We start from the raw sequence: 15,856 nt of genomic DNA, 5'->3' as shown, positions 1-15,856 counted from the left end.
CTCTGCCCCAGTGGTTTGCTATGAGTCAGAATAGACTCTGCAGCAGTGGGTTTGATGTGTTTTTGGGTTTACCAAATGGTAAGGTCATCCTTTTCTTCTGAATCAGCAGCATCTCTTTCTAGCCCTCTTTTTTTTGAATTGTTTAAACTCTATGAGTGACCAGTGAAAAAGTGAGCAGGTAAATTGCTGCCCTCAGTGGGTTCACACTGGGAAAAGAAAATTCTTGTCCCTTCTTCCATAAGGTCTAGTGTTAGGTGGTGCTGACCACCATTCTAATGACCATTTTGCCCTTAAGTATCCACTCAGATTCTTAAGCCTCGCTCTATAGACTCCCATATGGACTTGTAGCTAGAAAAGATCATTTGTTTTAGAAGTTGTGAAATAATGTGGAAGGGGAGGAGAAGGGACTTTTTTGCCCCCATTTTCTATCATGAAGGGAAGATTACAACCACATTTTCTTGCAAAGCTGATATCAAATTCTAGATGTTTGCTTTGGACAACGAGGGAATCATCTCCTCAGTTGTTATCAGGCTTCAATTTTGGTTTCTGGTCGCTGGAAAACATTACCCTGGCTTTGATGATGGTTGGCCGAGGATCCAAGATGCCCTGCATCTTTCGCAGTGCAGGTACAACAAAGAGATTGCAGGTGACCACGGCTGACACAGGATTCCCTGAAAGTCGACCAAGCAGTTATTTTTAGTACATATATAAAAACTTGCCAAATAATTATGCCTATTTATTCCTTCATAGAGAGTGATGGATGCAACTAACTACTATTCTCCTCTTCTGAAGCACTCTGAATGCTAGCAAAAGCTGCCAGAATATAGCTCTATTCAATCAAATGCCACAGAGGATGTACATGTGTGAGTCCACCAGTGAAATGCTAAGATGACCAGAAGCTGTTTAACACTATTACAACAGAAATAACAATTTTATTTCTGCTTTCCTGAGGACCATGCATTTAAAGCCATTACTAATCTTGATTAATTTTAAATTTTCATAAGTTTAAAGGTGTTATGTATCTACATGCTACATTTTAAACTTTTAATTTTACCATAGTAATACATGCTCAGTACAACAAACAAATTAGAAAATAAAGGCAAGTATAAAGAAATGTTATCCATTATCCCACCACCCAGAATTTTTCTTAAAATTTAGAAATAATTTTGGATTTGCTTAGATAAATTTATTTGAATACTCGGGATTCCTCAAGTACCTTTTATAATTTTCAACGGATTTGGTATTCATCTCAAGTCCTTCACCTCTGAAATCATTTGGTTTTATTTTTTAAAAATGAAAAAATAATAATCTTATGAACATTTGTAATTTTAAAATAAAATTTAAAAATAAACCTAAGCATTTAAAATAAAATTTTAAATGATTCAAGATGTGAAGGACTGGAAGATGAATACCAAATTCTTTTAAAGTTATAGAAGAAATCTGAAGGTCCGAATATTCTTCTCCAAGCACAAATCTGGATGTGTCTTGACTCAAATGAAAGAGAGTGGGCTGTAGAAACAATAGTAGGCTGGGAATAAAAGACTTGGTTTCTTGAACGTTAACTGACCAAGCTGTGTGAAATTGGCAAGTTTCAAACCTTTCAGAGCCTACTTTCCTCATCCGTAAAATGAAAGGTTTGGGCTACATGTTTCTCAAGGTCACTTCTGGTTCTAAAGTTCTTATTTTTATGAATACTGTTATATAGTTGTATGTGAGAATGTATGTACGTGGGAAATGGGCTAGTAGATTTCTAGATCTCCTTGGCTAAGTCCTAAACAATGAAATGTTGCACCTGCATCAGCAAAATGATAGACAATGGTTAGTTTAGTCTATTGCTAGCTATAACCATACCTTCAATTCTCCCCAAGTGGAACACATCCAGATTTGTTCTTAGAGAAGACACTTGGATTCTTAAATTCTTTTTATAACTATAATAGGACTTGTTATTAATTTTTAAGTCCTTCACATCTCAGATCATTTGGTTTTATTTTTAAATTTTAAAGAAATTTCAAGGTAGGAGAGGATTATGGATAATATTTCTGCACACTTATCTGTATTTTCTAAATCTTTTTGTACTAAGCATGTATTACTATGATAATTTAAAAAGTCGAAATCCTCTAATACTATTACTTTATAAAACTATAAAAAATGAGTTATATGTATGAGAAAAAAAGACTGGAAGGATAGACACCAGAGAGTTGCAAACAGCAATTATTTCTGGGTCGAAGGGATTATGGATAACATTTCTTTATGCTTATCTGTATTTCCTAGTTCTTTTGAATGAAGCCTGTGTTACAATGGTAATTTTAACTGCTGAAAAAAAAAGTGGATGCACGAAGCTTTCAAACTGCTTTAAAACTTACCAAAATTAGTAATGGCTTGAAATGTAGGTCCTTTAGGAAAGCAGAAATTAAAATTTGAATTAGAAAATCCTTGTAAAGGGAATTATTTTGCTACTTCTACAATGTGAACATATGAGTGATTGCTGCCCTCTTTTGGTTCATTCAGGCTGAGCAGAGAAAACTTTAAACATTACAAATTTGAAAATGGGTTATTTCATTTTAGCTGCTTTGGCTGATCAACAACATGTCAATAGTGGTGGCAGGACGGGCCCCTGCTATAGAATCTTTTGTTATACTATTAACGCATGGTATGCTGGCAAAGCCCTACCTTCTGTAGATAAGTAACAGTCTTCTGGGCAAACCGAAACCAGGAAGAGGAGCATGCTTCTTCAGAGTACCTGTCCGAGGGAGCTCTATGTTGTAGATACATTTTGAGGACGACTTTACGTGTCCTCTCTCTTACAATGTCTATATGATAAAAATCCAATCTCTTTTATACTTATTAAAACAACAAAAACAACAACTCAGTGCTGTCAAGTCGTTTCGACTCATAGCAACCTCTCCTTGGGTTCTGAGGTGGTATCTCTATGGAAGTAGATTGCAATCTTCCTTCCGAGGTGGCTGGTGGGTTTGAACCGCCAGCCTTCTGGTTAGCAGTCAAATGCCTTAGGCACTACGCCATCAGAGCTCCCTTAATGCTTATAGATAAGGGTTAAAAATGTTTTAAAAGTCTAAATTCTTCCACCTGCCTTCCCTTCTATTTTTATTTTCAGCATTATTCTTTAATGTAAAAAGCAAATAAATACCCCAAAGCAACCAGATTTTTAAATCTGAAAGGATTAAGTAGATTATTTTCTGAAGGAATCTATGCCCCAAAATAACGGGGCACTGGTACAGATCAGATGGCAGTTTTAAAAGGTTAAGTTAAAGTAGATCCACAAAACTTAAACTACTTTAAAATTTATCAGGATTAGTAATGGCTTTAAATGAGTGTAGAAATATAATTTGGAATTAAAAAAATCCTTATAAACTGCACCACTCATGGGAGGGAATCGGGGCAGTGACGTGGTCGAGTGATGCAGAGTTGGACTGGGCTGAGGACCACTAGTACTTCTATCTCTTCCCTCCCTGCTTCCTGCTTCCCCCAGCCCAACCCAGGCAAGGACCAAGGGCAGCTCTGTAGTTTTTGCTATAATATTTGCATGGTGACTCAAAAGACCTTAGTCTCTTGGCTCCAACAGTTACAGTTGTGGGAGATAACTGGGTTGCTAACTGATTCAGAAAAAGACCTAGTGACAGCTAACACTTGATGACCAGCTTTTAGATTGGAAAGTATTTTGAAAAAATACTATCTAATTTGACTTTCACACTAACTCTATGAAACAGACAGTACTCCTATTTTATGGATGAAGAAATGGGCTCAGAAGTTAAGTGATGCGTCCAATGTCAAACAGCAAGCAGGAAAGTTGGGACCCGAGCCCAGGTCTTTCAGATTCCAATTCAAGTCCTCTGATAGGGGACTGGACTGTGGGGAGTCCAAAATGGTATCAGTCATTTTTCTAGAAAAAACGAAAGAAACAATTTCAAGGATTCTTACCTGGTAGTGCAAAGATTATTTTTCTTACACCATCAATATCCAAAGTTGCAAATGTTGTTGGCAGACTAGAGAAAAAAGAGGTTGTTTGTAAGTAATTGCTAAGTAATACGAAGGATACATTAAATACTCCAGTGCTCTTGTTGACTATCCACAGAGATCACTTATCACTGTTTACTCTCCTTTAAATCTTTATACCCTGAACTGTTTTAAGATCATTTAAATAAATTTGTTTTAGCATCTTCTGTCTTCAAGTAACCAAACTTTCTGGTTTTCTGTAGCCTCCTTTTTTTTTTCCATCTTGCCTGTGTCATAGATATTCTCAAATACTGTAGTTGTCCTACACCTCTAGTTAATAATGTCTGTACTAGTATTGCTGGAGATGTATAAAATCATCTTAATTATCAAAGACTGCCTGATAATACATGTCTATCAGGTACATGCCTACTGTTGAAGATGAGTATTAACACTGTGAAATCATACTCAGTGATAAACATGAAAGCATCCCTCTCTCCTACGAAAAGTGTTTCTTGAAATGTTAAAATAATAATAATAATAATAAACCACCTTGATCAGAACTTAAAGTAACAGTAATTCTTAAGTGTGCTCAAATTATACTTCCTCTAGATTCTGACAAAGCCCTCATTGTGTGTGGCTTGGGGAAAGATGAGTGGCATGGAAGGGGAGAGCAGCTGAGAGTAGATGATTATTTTCTGTTGAGTAACATTTTTGTCGCACTTTAGGGAAAAATTGATGATTGAACAATGCAGAATCTTTAGGGAACAGAGCAGTTTCCATACAGCTGAAAAATTACCCCTTTAAGCACCTGAATTATTTTTATTTTTCTACATTTGATTTTTTAAAAATTGATTACTCATTACTTTTAAAACAATATGGCAACATTAACATTTTTTGATGTTTCACAACATTCATTATGAACTCAGATCATAGGGTATTATGAATCCTTTTTTTTTTTTTCTTTCCCCAGTTTTATTCCATTCTCTTAATGCTAGACTGCTATCATCTCCACCCTTAAAGCTGCTTTTTAGGCTTGGGAACCAGATAGCAGTTGTAACAGTACTGTTATTATAGTGATAACAGTAATAATAGGACATACTATTTAAAAAGTAACATCTATGCACTATAATCTATTATCTCATTTAATTCTGACAGTGATCCCATGAGATCACAATTCTTACCCCATTTTACAGATGAGGAAATTTGACATTCAGAAACATTAAGCAACTTGGCCAAAATCACTCAGCTACTTAGTGTAGGAACAAAGATTTGAACCAAGGTCTTTCTGACTCTATGGGTCACATTTGGATAAAGTTCTCACAGGGTATGCTGTGAAGTGTTGGTATACAGAGTTCGTGACAACTATTTTGGCTTCTCCGAGACCTTTATTGCTTATTTCCTGATTCTTTGCTGTGTTTTTAAAAAGTGAGATTGTGACCCATAAAAACAGTGACTGGTAGATTTGGTAATATTCCAAAGGCTTTTTTCTAGTATCTCTGTCTGTGGGGGGGAAAAAAAAAAGAAAGAAAGAAACCCAACACACACACATTGCATTTGAATGCACTGCATGTGGAAGAGCAAAGCTAAACTGTACCTGATTTTTTTTTTTTATATTTCTTTTTGTGCTACTATCAAGGAACAATTACTTTTAAATTCTTCTTACTTTTAAATAAGTATAAAATTTTGGCAACTAAATGAAGCCCATTTAAACTTCTAAACCAGTTTCTCATAACAAACTAACACAGAGATTAACAGAGTGAGGAAGGAATGCATGACACCTTCTTCCTTCCATTGATCTAAAGCCAACCTAAATCCTAAGACTGGGCATGTTTTGCATCTTGCAGACAGGTAATGTAATATAGTCATTGTAACATTCCACATCACAACAAAACATTTGTTATTAAGCATCAGTATCACGAGTGTCCTCTTGTTAGATTGTGAGGTTTTTTTTTTTTTTAAACTCTGGAAAGCCATTCCTTGGAACTCATCACCTATTGTTCATTCTCCTCTTGACACTGTAATGTAATAATAGCATTTAAGGAATGACTGAAGTCACAGAGTGTTAGGACTTTAAGGTAGGAGAATAAACATTAGGAACTGATGAACTCCTAAAGTTGAAACAAATAGTAAATAATGACTGAAGAAAGAATATCAACATGACATCACAGATACTGAGATTATTTTAAATCATAAATATTACATAAATACTTCTCTAGAGGCGAGGTCGAGATATGTTAGCTTTCTTCCCACTGCAAAGAGAGCAACCAGTTCAATTTTCATACTGCTTGATTCATAGTGTTTAGTACTGTGCACAGGAAGAGGATAAAAAAAGCCTGTAAACCCATGTAATATTTCCTCTCAAGAAACTGAGAAAATATTATGCTTAATAAGGATGATGCAAATCCAAGAGTTTCAACAATAAAAGGACCTTGGCAATGGTAGCCAGACTGGAGCACACTCAACAGGCAACTACAGACACATAATGTCAAGAATTCCATATTAAATCAAGTGTGGAGAAAGCTTTGGGGATCATCCTAGTGATAAACTTAAATGGCCAAATCATGGAGGTAAAGTCTGATCCCTGCTCTTGAACTGACAGCAGGTACCCAATCATTCAGGGATATTATGAGAACTGGCTTGACACTTAAAAGGCTTTTGGAATTTGCTGACGATTCTCACAGCTCTCTTACAACAACTGGGAAATCCTCACTCTACTCTCCTTTAGGGTTCACATGAGTACTCACCAGAGTGTAATTCTGGCCTTAAGTATCGTTACCATCACTAAAGCATGCTGTCTCTGGCAGCATGGAAGTATGCGGGGATGCTAACCCACAAACCGAAGCCTTCAAAGCTTCACAGAATAACAGGGATCTGAGCAGACACACTTTGCTTAAAGACGTGGCCACACATGTTTCGCCAGCTCCAATGGTTGGCATTCTTTGAGAATTTACAACTGATTGCAGAACTTCCATCAGCCCTTCCTGAAGTGGTTGTTAGTTTTTAGGACATGTGCAAGATCTTTGTATATGGTTAGCTTTCTCTCCTTCTGGGAGGTATTGAGAAGCAGCATGAAAGAGCAATTATGAAATATTCTTGCAAAAATAAAATTTGAACTTGAATCTAATCATGTCTTTAGATCTAACTTCCAGTTTACATAACATAATTGAGATAGAGGAACAAGTTAAACACTACCACAAGGAAGCAATCAGCCAAATTCATTCTTCAAGATAAGTGATCTAGTTTTTTCAATAAGTCAATGGCATGAAAAGACAAAAGAGGAGCAAAAAAATATTTAATAAAGACTTAACAATCAAATACAATGAGTAGACTGTGCTTGAATCCTGATCCAAATAAAAACAATTATAAAAAGACATTCCTTTACTTGATACTTGGGGGAAATTTGAATTGAATATTTGATGATATAAAGGTTTTTTTCTTTTGTTGTTGTTGATATAATACCATTGTGATGACTTAAGATAAAGCCATTGTTGTTGTCATGATTATTTGAGATGTGTACCAAAATGACGTGGTCTGGAACTTGTTTGAAAATAATCCAGACCTCTCTTCCCCCACAGAAAAGGCAAGGGCTGTACATTAATAAAACAGATATAAAAAAAATACTGACAGTTAATGAAGCTGAGTGATGGGTATATAGGGGGCACTGTACTCCTATTTTCATTCTAAAATGCTTAAAAAGAAAAGCAGTGTGAGGAGAAAGATAAAGAGAAAGAAGGAATTAAGAATGGGAATGAAAAGGGAAGAAAGGTTTGGAAAGCTGAATTGTTTTGTTTATACCAGACCCAATGATTCATAAGATGAACTCCCATTTCAGGAAGGAGGTGTACAAAGAATTCTAACACTATTTCTTTTTCATTAGAATAATGTATAATAGAAAATGTAAAAATAAATTATTTAAATCTTTTTTTTTTTGGTCAAAGCAAGCCAAACAAACCCCATAAATGAGATAAGAAGATTATTGTCATACCCTGGTTTCATAAAAACCCTGCCAAAGTGGATCTGGGCATGGAGATCAATGTCCAGCACCTGCTTGAGATAGTCCTGTAAACAGGAAAAATAATCACTTTATTTTCAAATATTTTAATATCAGACTTTCAATGAAAACAAAACAAATATATAAGATTGAAATGAAAAGAAGTAATTTTATTTCAGTGAAGTTGATTTGCTTAAGACAAATATTTCACTTATTACTCAGTATTTATTGAGCACCTGCTATATGCTGAGTACCATGCTAGGTGCTGAGGGATACAGCCCTAGACAAAAGTAACAATGTTCCTGTCCTTACAGAAAATACATTCTAGTATGCAGCTTAAGAGAATAAAATAACTACATTAACATATAATATTATTTGATGGGTTATTGTCTCATTTTTAAGACAGAATTTTATGTGTGAGAAAAGATGGTAATTAATTTCCCTTAATAAGTTGTACCTGGGCAGGGAAGCCATATGTATATATCCTACACGATTCTGCTTAATGTACTTAAAAAATTGTAGATTGTATTACCTGTAGGTCTATTACTAAATTCCTTATTCACTAATCCAAGAGTGAATATAGTAATCTACCCAGTATTTTACAAGCCACAGGCACTTTATTTTTTGAATGTTTACTTCTGTCTCCACAGCCTCAGCCAACATCACCTCTCAAATGAATTACTCACAGATCTCCCTGCCATCACTCTTGCCCTCCTCCGATTCATTCTCCACACAGTGTAACAGATCTTCTGAACATAAATCTGAACAAGTCACTATATAACAGTTGAATAGCTTCCTGTTTCCCAGGAAAGTCTCATTTTTAAAATATTCTATTTAACATTCTTATATTTTCAAGCCCTCTTACCCATCATTGCTCTCACTACTCAGCCCTCTTTTCACCCAGCCTATTCCTCTCTCTCTCTCCACATTCCAGCAAGACTGTATTTCCTTCAGGTTCTTAAGCTCTTCTGACTCCAAGCCTTTGAAAATGTTCTTCTTTTGCCTGGAACACTCTTTCTAACCCTCTCTCTACTCCCAGCCTTAGCTCAGGCATCTTCTCAGACTCCCCCTAAATTCCCAAGGCTGGGTTATTTTTCAAGTCTATATTATTAGAGGAGACATATTTATAACTGTTATAGTTGTCTGATGAACTGACTCCTTTATCACTATGACACGTCCCTTTCATTTATACCGAATGGTCCTTCTTACCTTAATTTTCTGTGTTATGAACGCAGCTACACTGACTATTATTTAGTGTAATTTTTTCAAATCTTTCACTTAAGGTGAGCCTCTTATAAGCAGCATATAATTATTGTTTCTTAAAAAAAAATCCAGAATAATTTTTAATGAAAGGGTTTATCCATTTACATTTAGTATGATTACCACTATAATTTGAGTTTACAACTATCACCATTCTTTTGTGTTCTGTCTTATTTTATTTGCTTTCTCTTCTGTTAGTAATGTTGTTGTTGTTATATGCTGTCAAGCAGGACCAGACTCATACTGACCTCTCCTTGGGTTTCTGAGGCGGTATCACTATGGAAGTAGATTGCTCAACCTTCCTTCCGAGGAGTGGCTGGTGGGTTTGAACCACCAGCCTTCTGGTTAGCACTCAAGTGCCTTAGGGACTACACTACCAGAGCTCCTAGTTAGCAATACATTCTTATATTATTTGTTTAGTGGTTATTCTAGATATTACAACATACATTCTTGATTTATTACAGCCTACCATAATTTGGTATTTTTATCAGTTTTTGGACAAGCAAGAATTAGAACAGGTTAACTCCATTTATTCTCCTCCCACTTTTTTTGGTACTATTTTTGCCATATATATACGGAATCCTGGTGGTAAAATGGTTAAGTGCTCAGCTGCTAACTAGGTTGGCAGTTCAAATTCAACCAGCCACTCCATGGAAGAAAAGACCTGGCAATCTGCAGCTGTAAAGATTACAGGCTAGGAAACCCCACAGGGCAGTTCTACTCTGTCAGACACGGTTGCCATGAGTCAGAATCAACTCAGTGGCACACAGTAACAATAATAAATGATCTACACACACACATACACACGTGTATTTATTTAAAATCGTTTAAATTACATTCACAGCTGTTACATATTGTGAACATGTACTTTATAGACCATTCTACATATATTTTAAATAATATTTTATACGATCAAAACTCATTTATGCTGATACACATATTAACCCTTTCTTCTGTTCACTTCCTCCTGCCAATTTCCATGCTTCCATAATTCTTCTCCCTGAAAAGAGTCCCTTCAGTGTAGGGCTACTCAGTTTTATATGCCCAAAAAATACCTTTATTTCACCATCATTTTTGAAGGAAATTTTTGCTGAATATACAGGCCCACACTGGCAGTTATTTTTTTCCAATCCTTTACAAATGCCATTCTGTTGTCTGCTGGCTTCTGTCATTTCTGTTGAAAAGACAGCCATTAGTCTGATCACTGATTCTTTATCTCTTGTGTCCTTTTTGTAAGATGTTCTCTTTGTGCTTCGCTTTCAGTTTTACCATCATTACTTAAGTTTCTTTGTATTTATCCTGTTGAGAGTTATAGCGCTTTTTGACTCTATGGTGTGGCATCTTTTATTACTTTTGACAAACTTCCTACCAAGCTCTCCTAAATATTGCTGCTTTTCCCACTCTCTCCTGTCCTTTAGAGGCTTCAGTTGCAGACAGGTTAAATTTTTCACCACATCCTACATGTCTCTTATTCTCTTTTCCATATTTTTAAAAAAGACCTTTTCTAAAATTTCCATTTGATTCTTTTAAATACATTCCAGTTTCCTAGTGAAATTACCGAATTTATCATTTATTTTTCTTAAACATATTAGTTACAATTATTAAGAAGTTCATATCTGGTAACACAAGTATCAGCATCACTTTTAGGGATTTTATCACTTTTTCCTCTTAACTTTTAGTCATTTTGTCCCATCTCTGCCATCTCTGGTAATTTTTCAAGTTGTAGCCCAAAATGTTATATATGAAAAACTGAAGAGGTCCTGGATGATTTATTTCTCAAAAAGTATTTAATTTCTTCTGGCAGTTAAAGGGAATGCAGACCAACTTGTTTTAATCAGGTATTGAGATAATTTGAGTCTGTATTTCAGTCTTCGCGAGGGTTTGTTTATCTCGTTTGTCCTTATTCCTAGAGCACGGCCCTTCAGGGTTTAAACATCCTGAGATGTTTGCAAGAGGCCCCATGACAAACCCAGAACTCCGACTGCTGAAGATTATGTTTAATTTATTAGCCTCTCAGCTACTCCCTCATGTTTGGCTTCTTGGCCTCTCACACCTTTTTACTCTTGTATACTTATGCTCCCTGTTGTAGGCAGCAAATGCCTTGAGGGAAAATACGGTGAAGAATTCCAGCTTTACTTCTCTGTGGTTACTTTTCTCTGGGATCTTGGTGCTTTGAGTCCTGGCTATCTTGCTGTTCTCTTCAAACTGTTGCTTTTTCTTTTCTTTTCTTCCTTCTTTTAAAGCAGAAATTCCATCTTTATTTCTTTCATTTAAAGTTTTATTTCGTGATAATTGTAGGTTCCTATGCAGCTGTAAGAAATAATACATAGAGATCCTGTGGCCCTTTTACCCAGTTGGCTCAGGCATCGCCTTTTATAAAACTGTAGTACAATATCACAACCAAGGTACTGACACTGACACAGTCAAGATACAGAACAGTTTCATCATCATAATGATCCTTCAATTTGTCATCTTGTTTTAACCACATCTACTTCCCTCCTTTCTTTCCCTCTCCTTAACCATGGCGACCACTACCCTGTTCTCCATTTCTATAATTTTGTCGTTTAAAAAATGTTATATAAATGAAATCAAATAATAGGTAGACTTTTATGGTTGTTTTTTTTTTTTTTTTTCTCCATTCAGCAAAATTCCCTGGAGAGTCACACAGGGGGTTGTGTGCATCGATAGTGTGAACCTTTTCATCGCTGTGTAGTATTTCATGGTATGGATATACCACAGTTTGCTTAACCATTTACCTGTTGATGGACATTCGGGTTGTTTCCAGTTTTTGTCTATTACAAACAAAGCTGCTACAAGTATTTGTGTGAACATAAGTCTTCATTTCTCTGGAATAAACTCCCAGGAGTGGATTTGCTGGATTGTATAGTAGTTGAATGTTCACTTTGTAAAGAAACTGCCATACTGTTTTCCAGGTGGTTGTACATTTTTTATCCCCTCTAGAAATGTCTGAGTGATACAGTCTTTTCCACACCCTTGCCAGTTATTGATCTGCTACTATTGTTTACTTCAGCCATGCTGATAGGTGTGAGATAATATCTCACTGTGGCTTTAATTTGTAGTTCTGTAATGGCTAATGATGTTGAACATCTTTTCATGTGCTTACTTGCCATTCGAGTAACTTCCTCAGGTGATACACCTGTTCATGTCTTGTGCCTGTCTTCAAAGTGGATTTTGTTTTTTCTTGTTAAGTTTTAGAGCTTGCTTTAGAATCAAGGTACTAGTCCTCTGTAAATAAATGGTTTGCAAATATTTTCTCTGACTCTGTAACTGGTCCTTTCATCCTTTTAACAGGGTCTTTCATAGATCAAGTTTTTAATTTTGATGAAGTCCAACTTATTAATTTTTCCTTTTATGGCTCATGCTTTTGGTGTCAAATTTAAGAACTCTTTGCCTTACTCCAGATCCTGTTTTTTTTTTTTTTTTTTAAACAGTGAATTCTAAGTAATTCATTAATTCAACGGGAATACTACATTCAGAAATTCTATTTGTGTTGGGGATTCAATGATAAATGTTTGACTTGGTCCCTGAACAAAATATCCTGTTATACCATACTGGGGGAGGCAGCCTAAAATAAGTAAACCACCAAATGAAATAATTACAAAATGTGGTATATGCTATGAAGAAAATAAGCAGATGCTGGGACACAGAATAATGGGAGAATAAAGAAAGGCAATTTGAAGAGATTGGTGACATATTAGTCAAGCCCTGAAGGAAGAGAAGGATTCAGCCGTGTAAAATGTGGCAGGAAGAGAATTCAAAGCAGAGGGAAGTATGTACAAAAGCTTCTGAGGCAGTAGAGTGTATGTAGAATTGAAAAGGCAGTAAGGAGTGAATGAGAGGGAGTGAAGCACAAGATGAGGCTGAGGAGACAGGCAGAGGTCGTCCCTCAGGGCCGTGAAGACTATGACAAGAAGTGTGGAAAGCAGATGCTCATTATATAGTTGCTAAATGAATAAAAAGTATTTTATTTCTCTGAAAAAAAATTCTTTCTGATGTTAAAAATTCCCTTTTTCATTCTTTTTGAACATAAAGGACAGTTTCCAAGCTAATGGAATATTCCATTTCCCTCTGTGCCAGAGGGAAAGACATAGAAATAAAGGCTGAGAATCATCATTTTTCTTAGGATTTTAGCTACCTAAAGAAGCAGCAAGGATGTCTGTCAGATATTCTGAAACCCAGAGGCAGATAGGAAGGAAAAAAAAAAAAAAGGATGGATGGAGCAAAGTCATTTCCTCAACTCAGATAAGGATAAACACTGGTGTCAGAAAAATTGTGGAAGACTTTGAAATGGTCAAGAAAACTACCAGTTGTCCAGTGTAGTACACCCTGGCTTATTTGTGCCTTTTACTGTCTATTTTATAAAAATATCAGTTATAGAAAACTGACAGCAATGTATATGATTTTTACCCAAAGAAATGGAAATGAATCATGTCCAATGGAGAGATATTATTACCCTGTGGATACTGACACTTTTAATGTTTTTAAGAATCTATTAGAAATTTTTTTAATGCATTTTATTGAAATATAATTTATGTACAGCAAAATACACAAAACTAAAGTGACATGGGTCAATGCATTTTTTTTTTTGCAGTGTTCCCTCCCCTCCCCTCCCACCCCTGACAACCAACAGAGGAAGTTTCCCTCCATATATAAACCTTTCCTTGACCCTCCACAACAACGAACTAATACTGTATTTGTCCTTCTGTGATTGACTTATTTCACTCAGCATAATGTCCTCCAAGTTCATCCATATTATGTGGAGTCTGCATATAATGCAGACCCTACATTATTCTTTAGTGCTGCATAGCATTCCATTGTGTGTATGTACATAGTTTGCTCATCCACTCTTCCGCTGATGGGCACGTAGGCTGTTTCCATCTTTTTGCTATTGTAAATAGTGCTGCAATGAATATGAGTGTGCATTTATCTGTTCCTGTCCTGGCTCTCACCTCTCTAGGATATATACTTAGTAATGGGATTGCTGGGTCAAATGGTATCTCCAATTCCAGCTTTCTAAGGAACTGCCATATTGCTTTCCACAGTGGTTGTATCACTTCACAGTCCCACCAGCAGTGTATGAGGGTCCCAAACTCTCCTTATCCCCGCCAGCATTTGTTATTTTCTGTCTCGTTGAACCTTGCCATCAGTGCTAGGGTGAGACATTATCTCATTGTTGTTTTGATTTGCATCTCTCTGATGGCCAATGATTGTGAGCATCTCTTCATGGCCAACTGAATATCCTCCTTGCTGAAGTAAGTGTCTATTCATGTCTTCTGTCCTTTTTTTTTTTTATTATTATTATTGGATTGTTAATTCCTTCGGTGTAGAGGTGTTGGAGTTTTCTATAAATTTTAGAGATAAGCCCCTTGCCAGATATGTAATTATTGGCAAATATCAATTTGTTGCTGTCATTTTTGTTATGTGCTTTTTTTGTGGTGTTGATTTCTTTGTTCCATATAATTTTCTATGCTGAGCTCGTTTTGTTTATGAATCGTGTTATCACTTCCTTAGTTGCTATTGTTTTAGTATTTGCTACACATTTGTGCTGGTCCTCTTTTTTATTTTGATGTGAAGGTTGATCATTTTTCTTTGAGGTTACTGTGTGATTTATAGTTTTCTTCCCAAGTTTAGAACAGTTCGTTCTATCTTGTAGTTGTCTTGACTTCCCTACCATCTAGAAGTTCTGTAACAACACAGTCTTTTCCCTCTTTTTGGTTTGTAGTTGTCCTCATTTGTCAATTGATGTCTCTGGTTCCCTGTTTACAATCTTGCAAGCTTATTTATTTTGGATACTTCCATAGCTGGTTTGGTTTCTGGATTATATCATCACGTGTGTTAATGGTCAGTTGTTGTTTGCTGTTGTTGCTTCTCTGTCCATGGGCTCCCTTTAGTATCCCTTGTAAGGTTGGTCTGGTTTTAACAAATTCCCTTAATTTCTGCTTATCTGGAATGTCCTAATTTCACCATCTTATTTGAGGGACAAATTTGCTGGGTTTCTTGGTTGGAAATCTTTGTCTTTCAGGGTTTTATACACACCATCCCCTTGTCTTCTTGCCTGCATGATTTCTGCCGAGAAATCTGAGCTTAGTCTTATTGGTTTCCCCTTGTAGGCAACTTTTTATTTTCCTGTGCTGCTCTCCTGATTCTTTGTCTTTGGTTTTGTTGAGTTTGATGATGATGTCTTGGTGATTTCCTTTTGGGGTCTATCTTGTTTGGGATTTGTTGGAATTCCTGAGTGGATATATTCTCATTTTTCATCATATCAGGGAAGCTCTCTTCCAACAAATCTTGGACAATTTTCTCAGTGGTTTTATTTTTCTCTTCCTGTTCTGGAATTCCAATGACACGTAGGTTATTCCTTTGGATGGTATCTCACATGAGCCTTAGGCTTTCTTCATTTTGTTTTGATCTTTTTCCTGATTGATCCCTTTCCAAAGAAGTATTCAGGTATTTGTCTCCAATCTCATTAATTCTGTCTTTCATTGCATCAATTTTACTCCTTTGCCCTTTCAATGTGTTATTTGTTTCTGAAATTTAGTATTAATTTTCTGGATTTCTATCTGTAGATTTTGAATCATTTCTAATTTTTCATTTATTTTGTCATTTTGTTCTTGTATTTTCTTCTGAAAT

At 35.9% G+C, this 15,856-nt stretch overlaps 1 protein-coding gene across 1 annotated transcript in view; it reads right to left on the bottom strand.

Annotated features, from left to right (window-relative positions):
• GPHN (gephyrin) overlaps positions 1-15,856 on the bottom strand; it is a 795,631-nt gene that overhangs the window by 9,695 nt on the left and 770,080 nt on the right. The window contains exons 21-23 of the mRNA XM_042781141.1: positions 7,940-8,013; positions 3,940-4,004; positions 568-671 (exon numbers count right to left, since the gene is read on the bottom strand). Of these exons, the coding sequence (XP_042637075.1) occupies positions 568-671; positions 3,940-4,004; positions 7,940-8,013 (243 nt within the window). The remainder of the gene's footprint in view (positions 1-567; positions 672-3,939; positions 4,005-7,939; positions 8,014-15,856) is intronic.

The sequence above is a fragment of the Orycteropus afer genome, unplaced genomic scaffold (assembly GCF_000298275.1).
Source record: "Orycteropus afer afer isolate SDZICR_OR568_19922 unplaced genomic scaffold, OryAfe1.0 scaffold00088, whole genome shotgun sequence".
NCBI classification, from domain to species: Eukaryota; Metazoa; Chordata; class Mammalia; order Tubulidentata; family Orycteropodidae; genus Orycteropus; species Orycteropus afer.
This window is presented reverse-complemented; position numbering and strand designations above follow the sequence as displayed.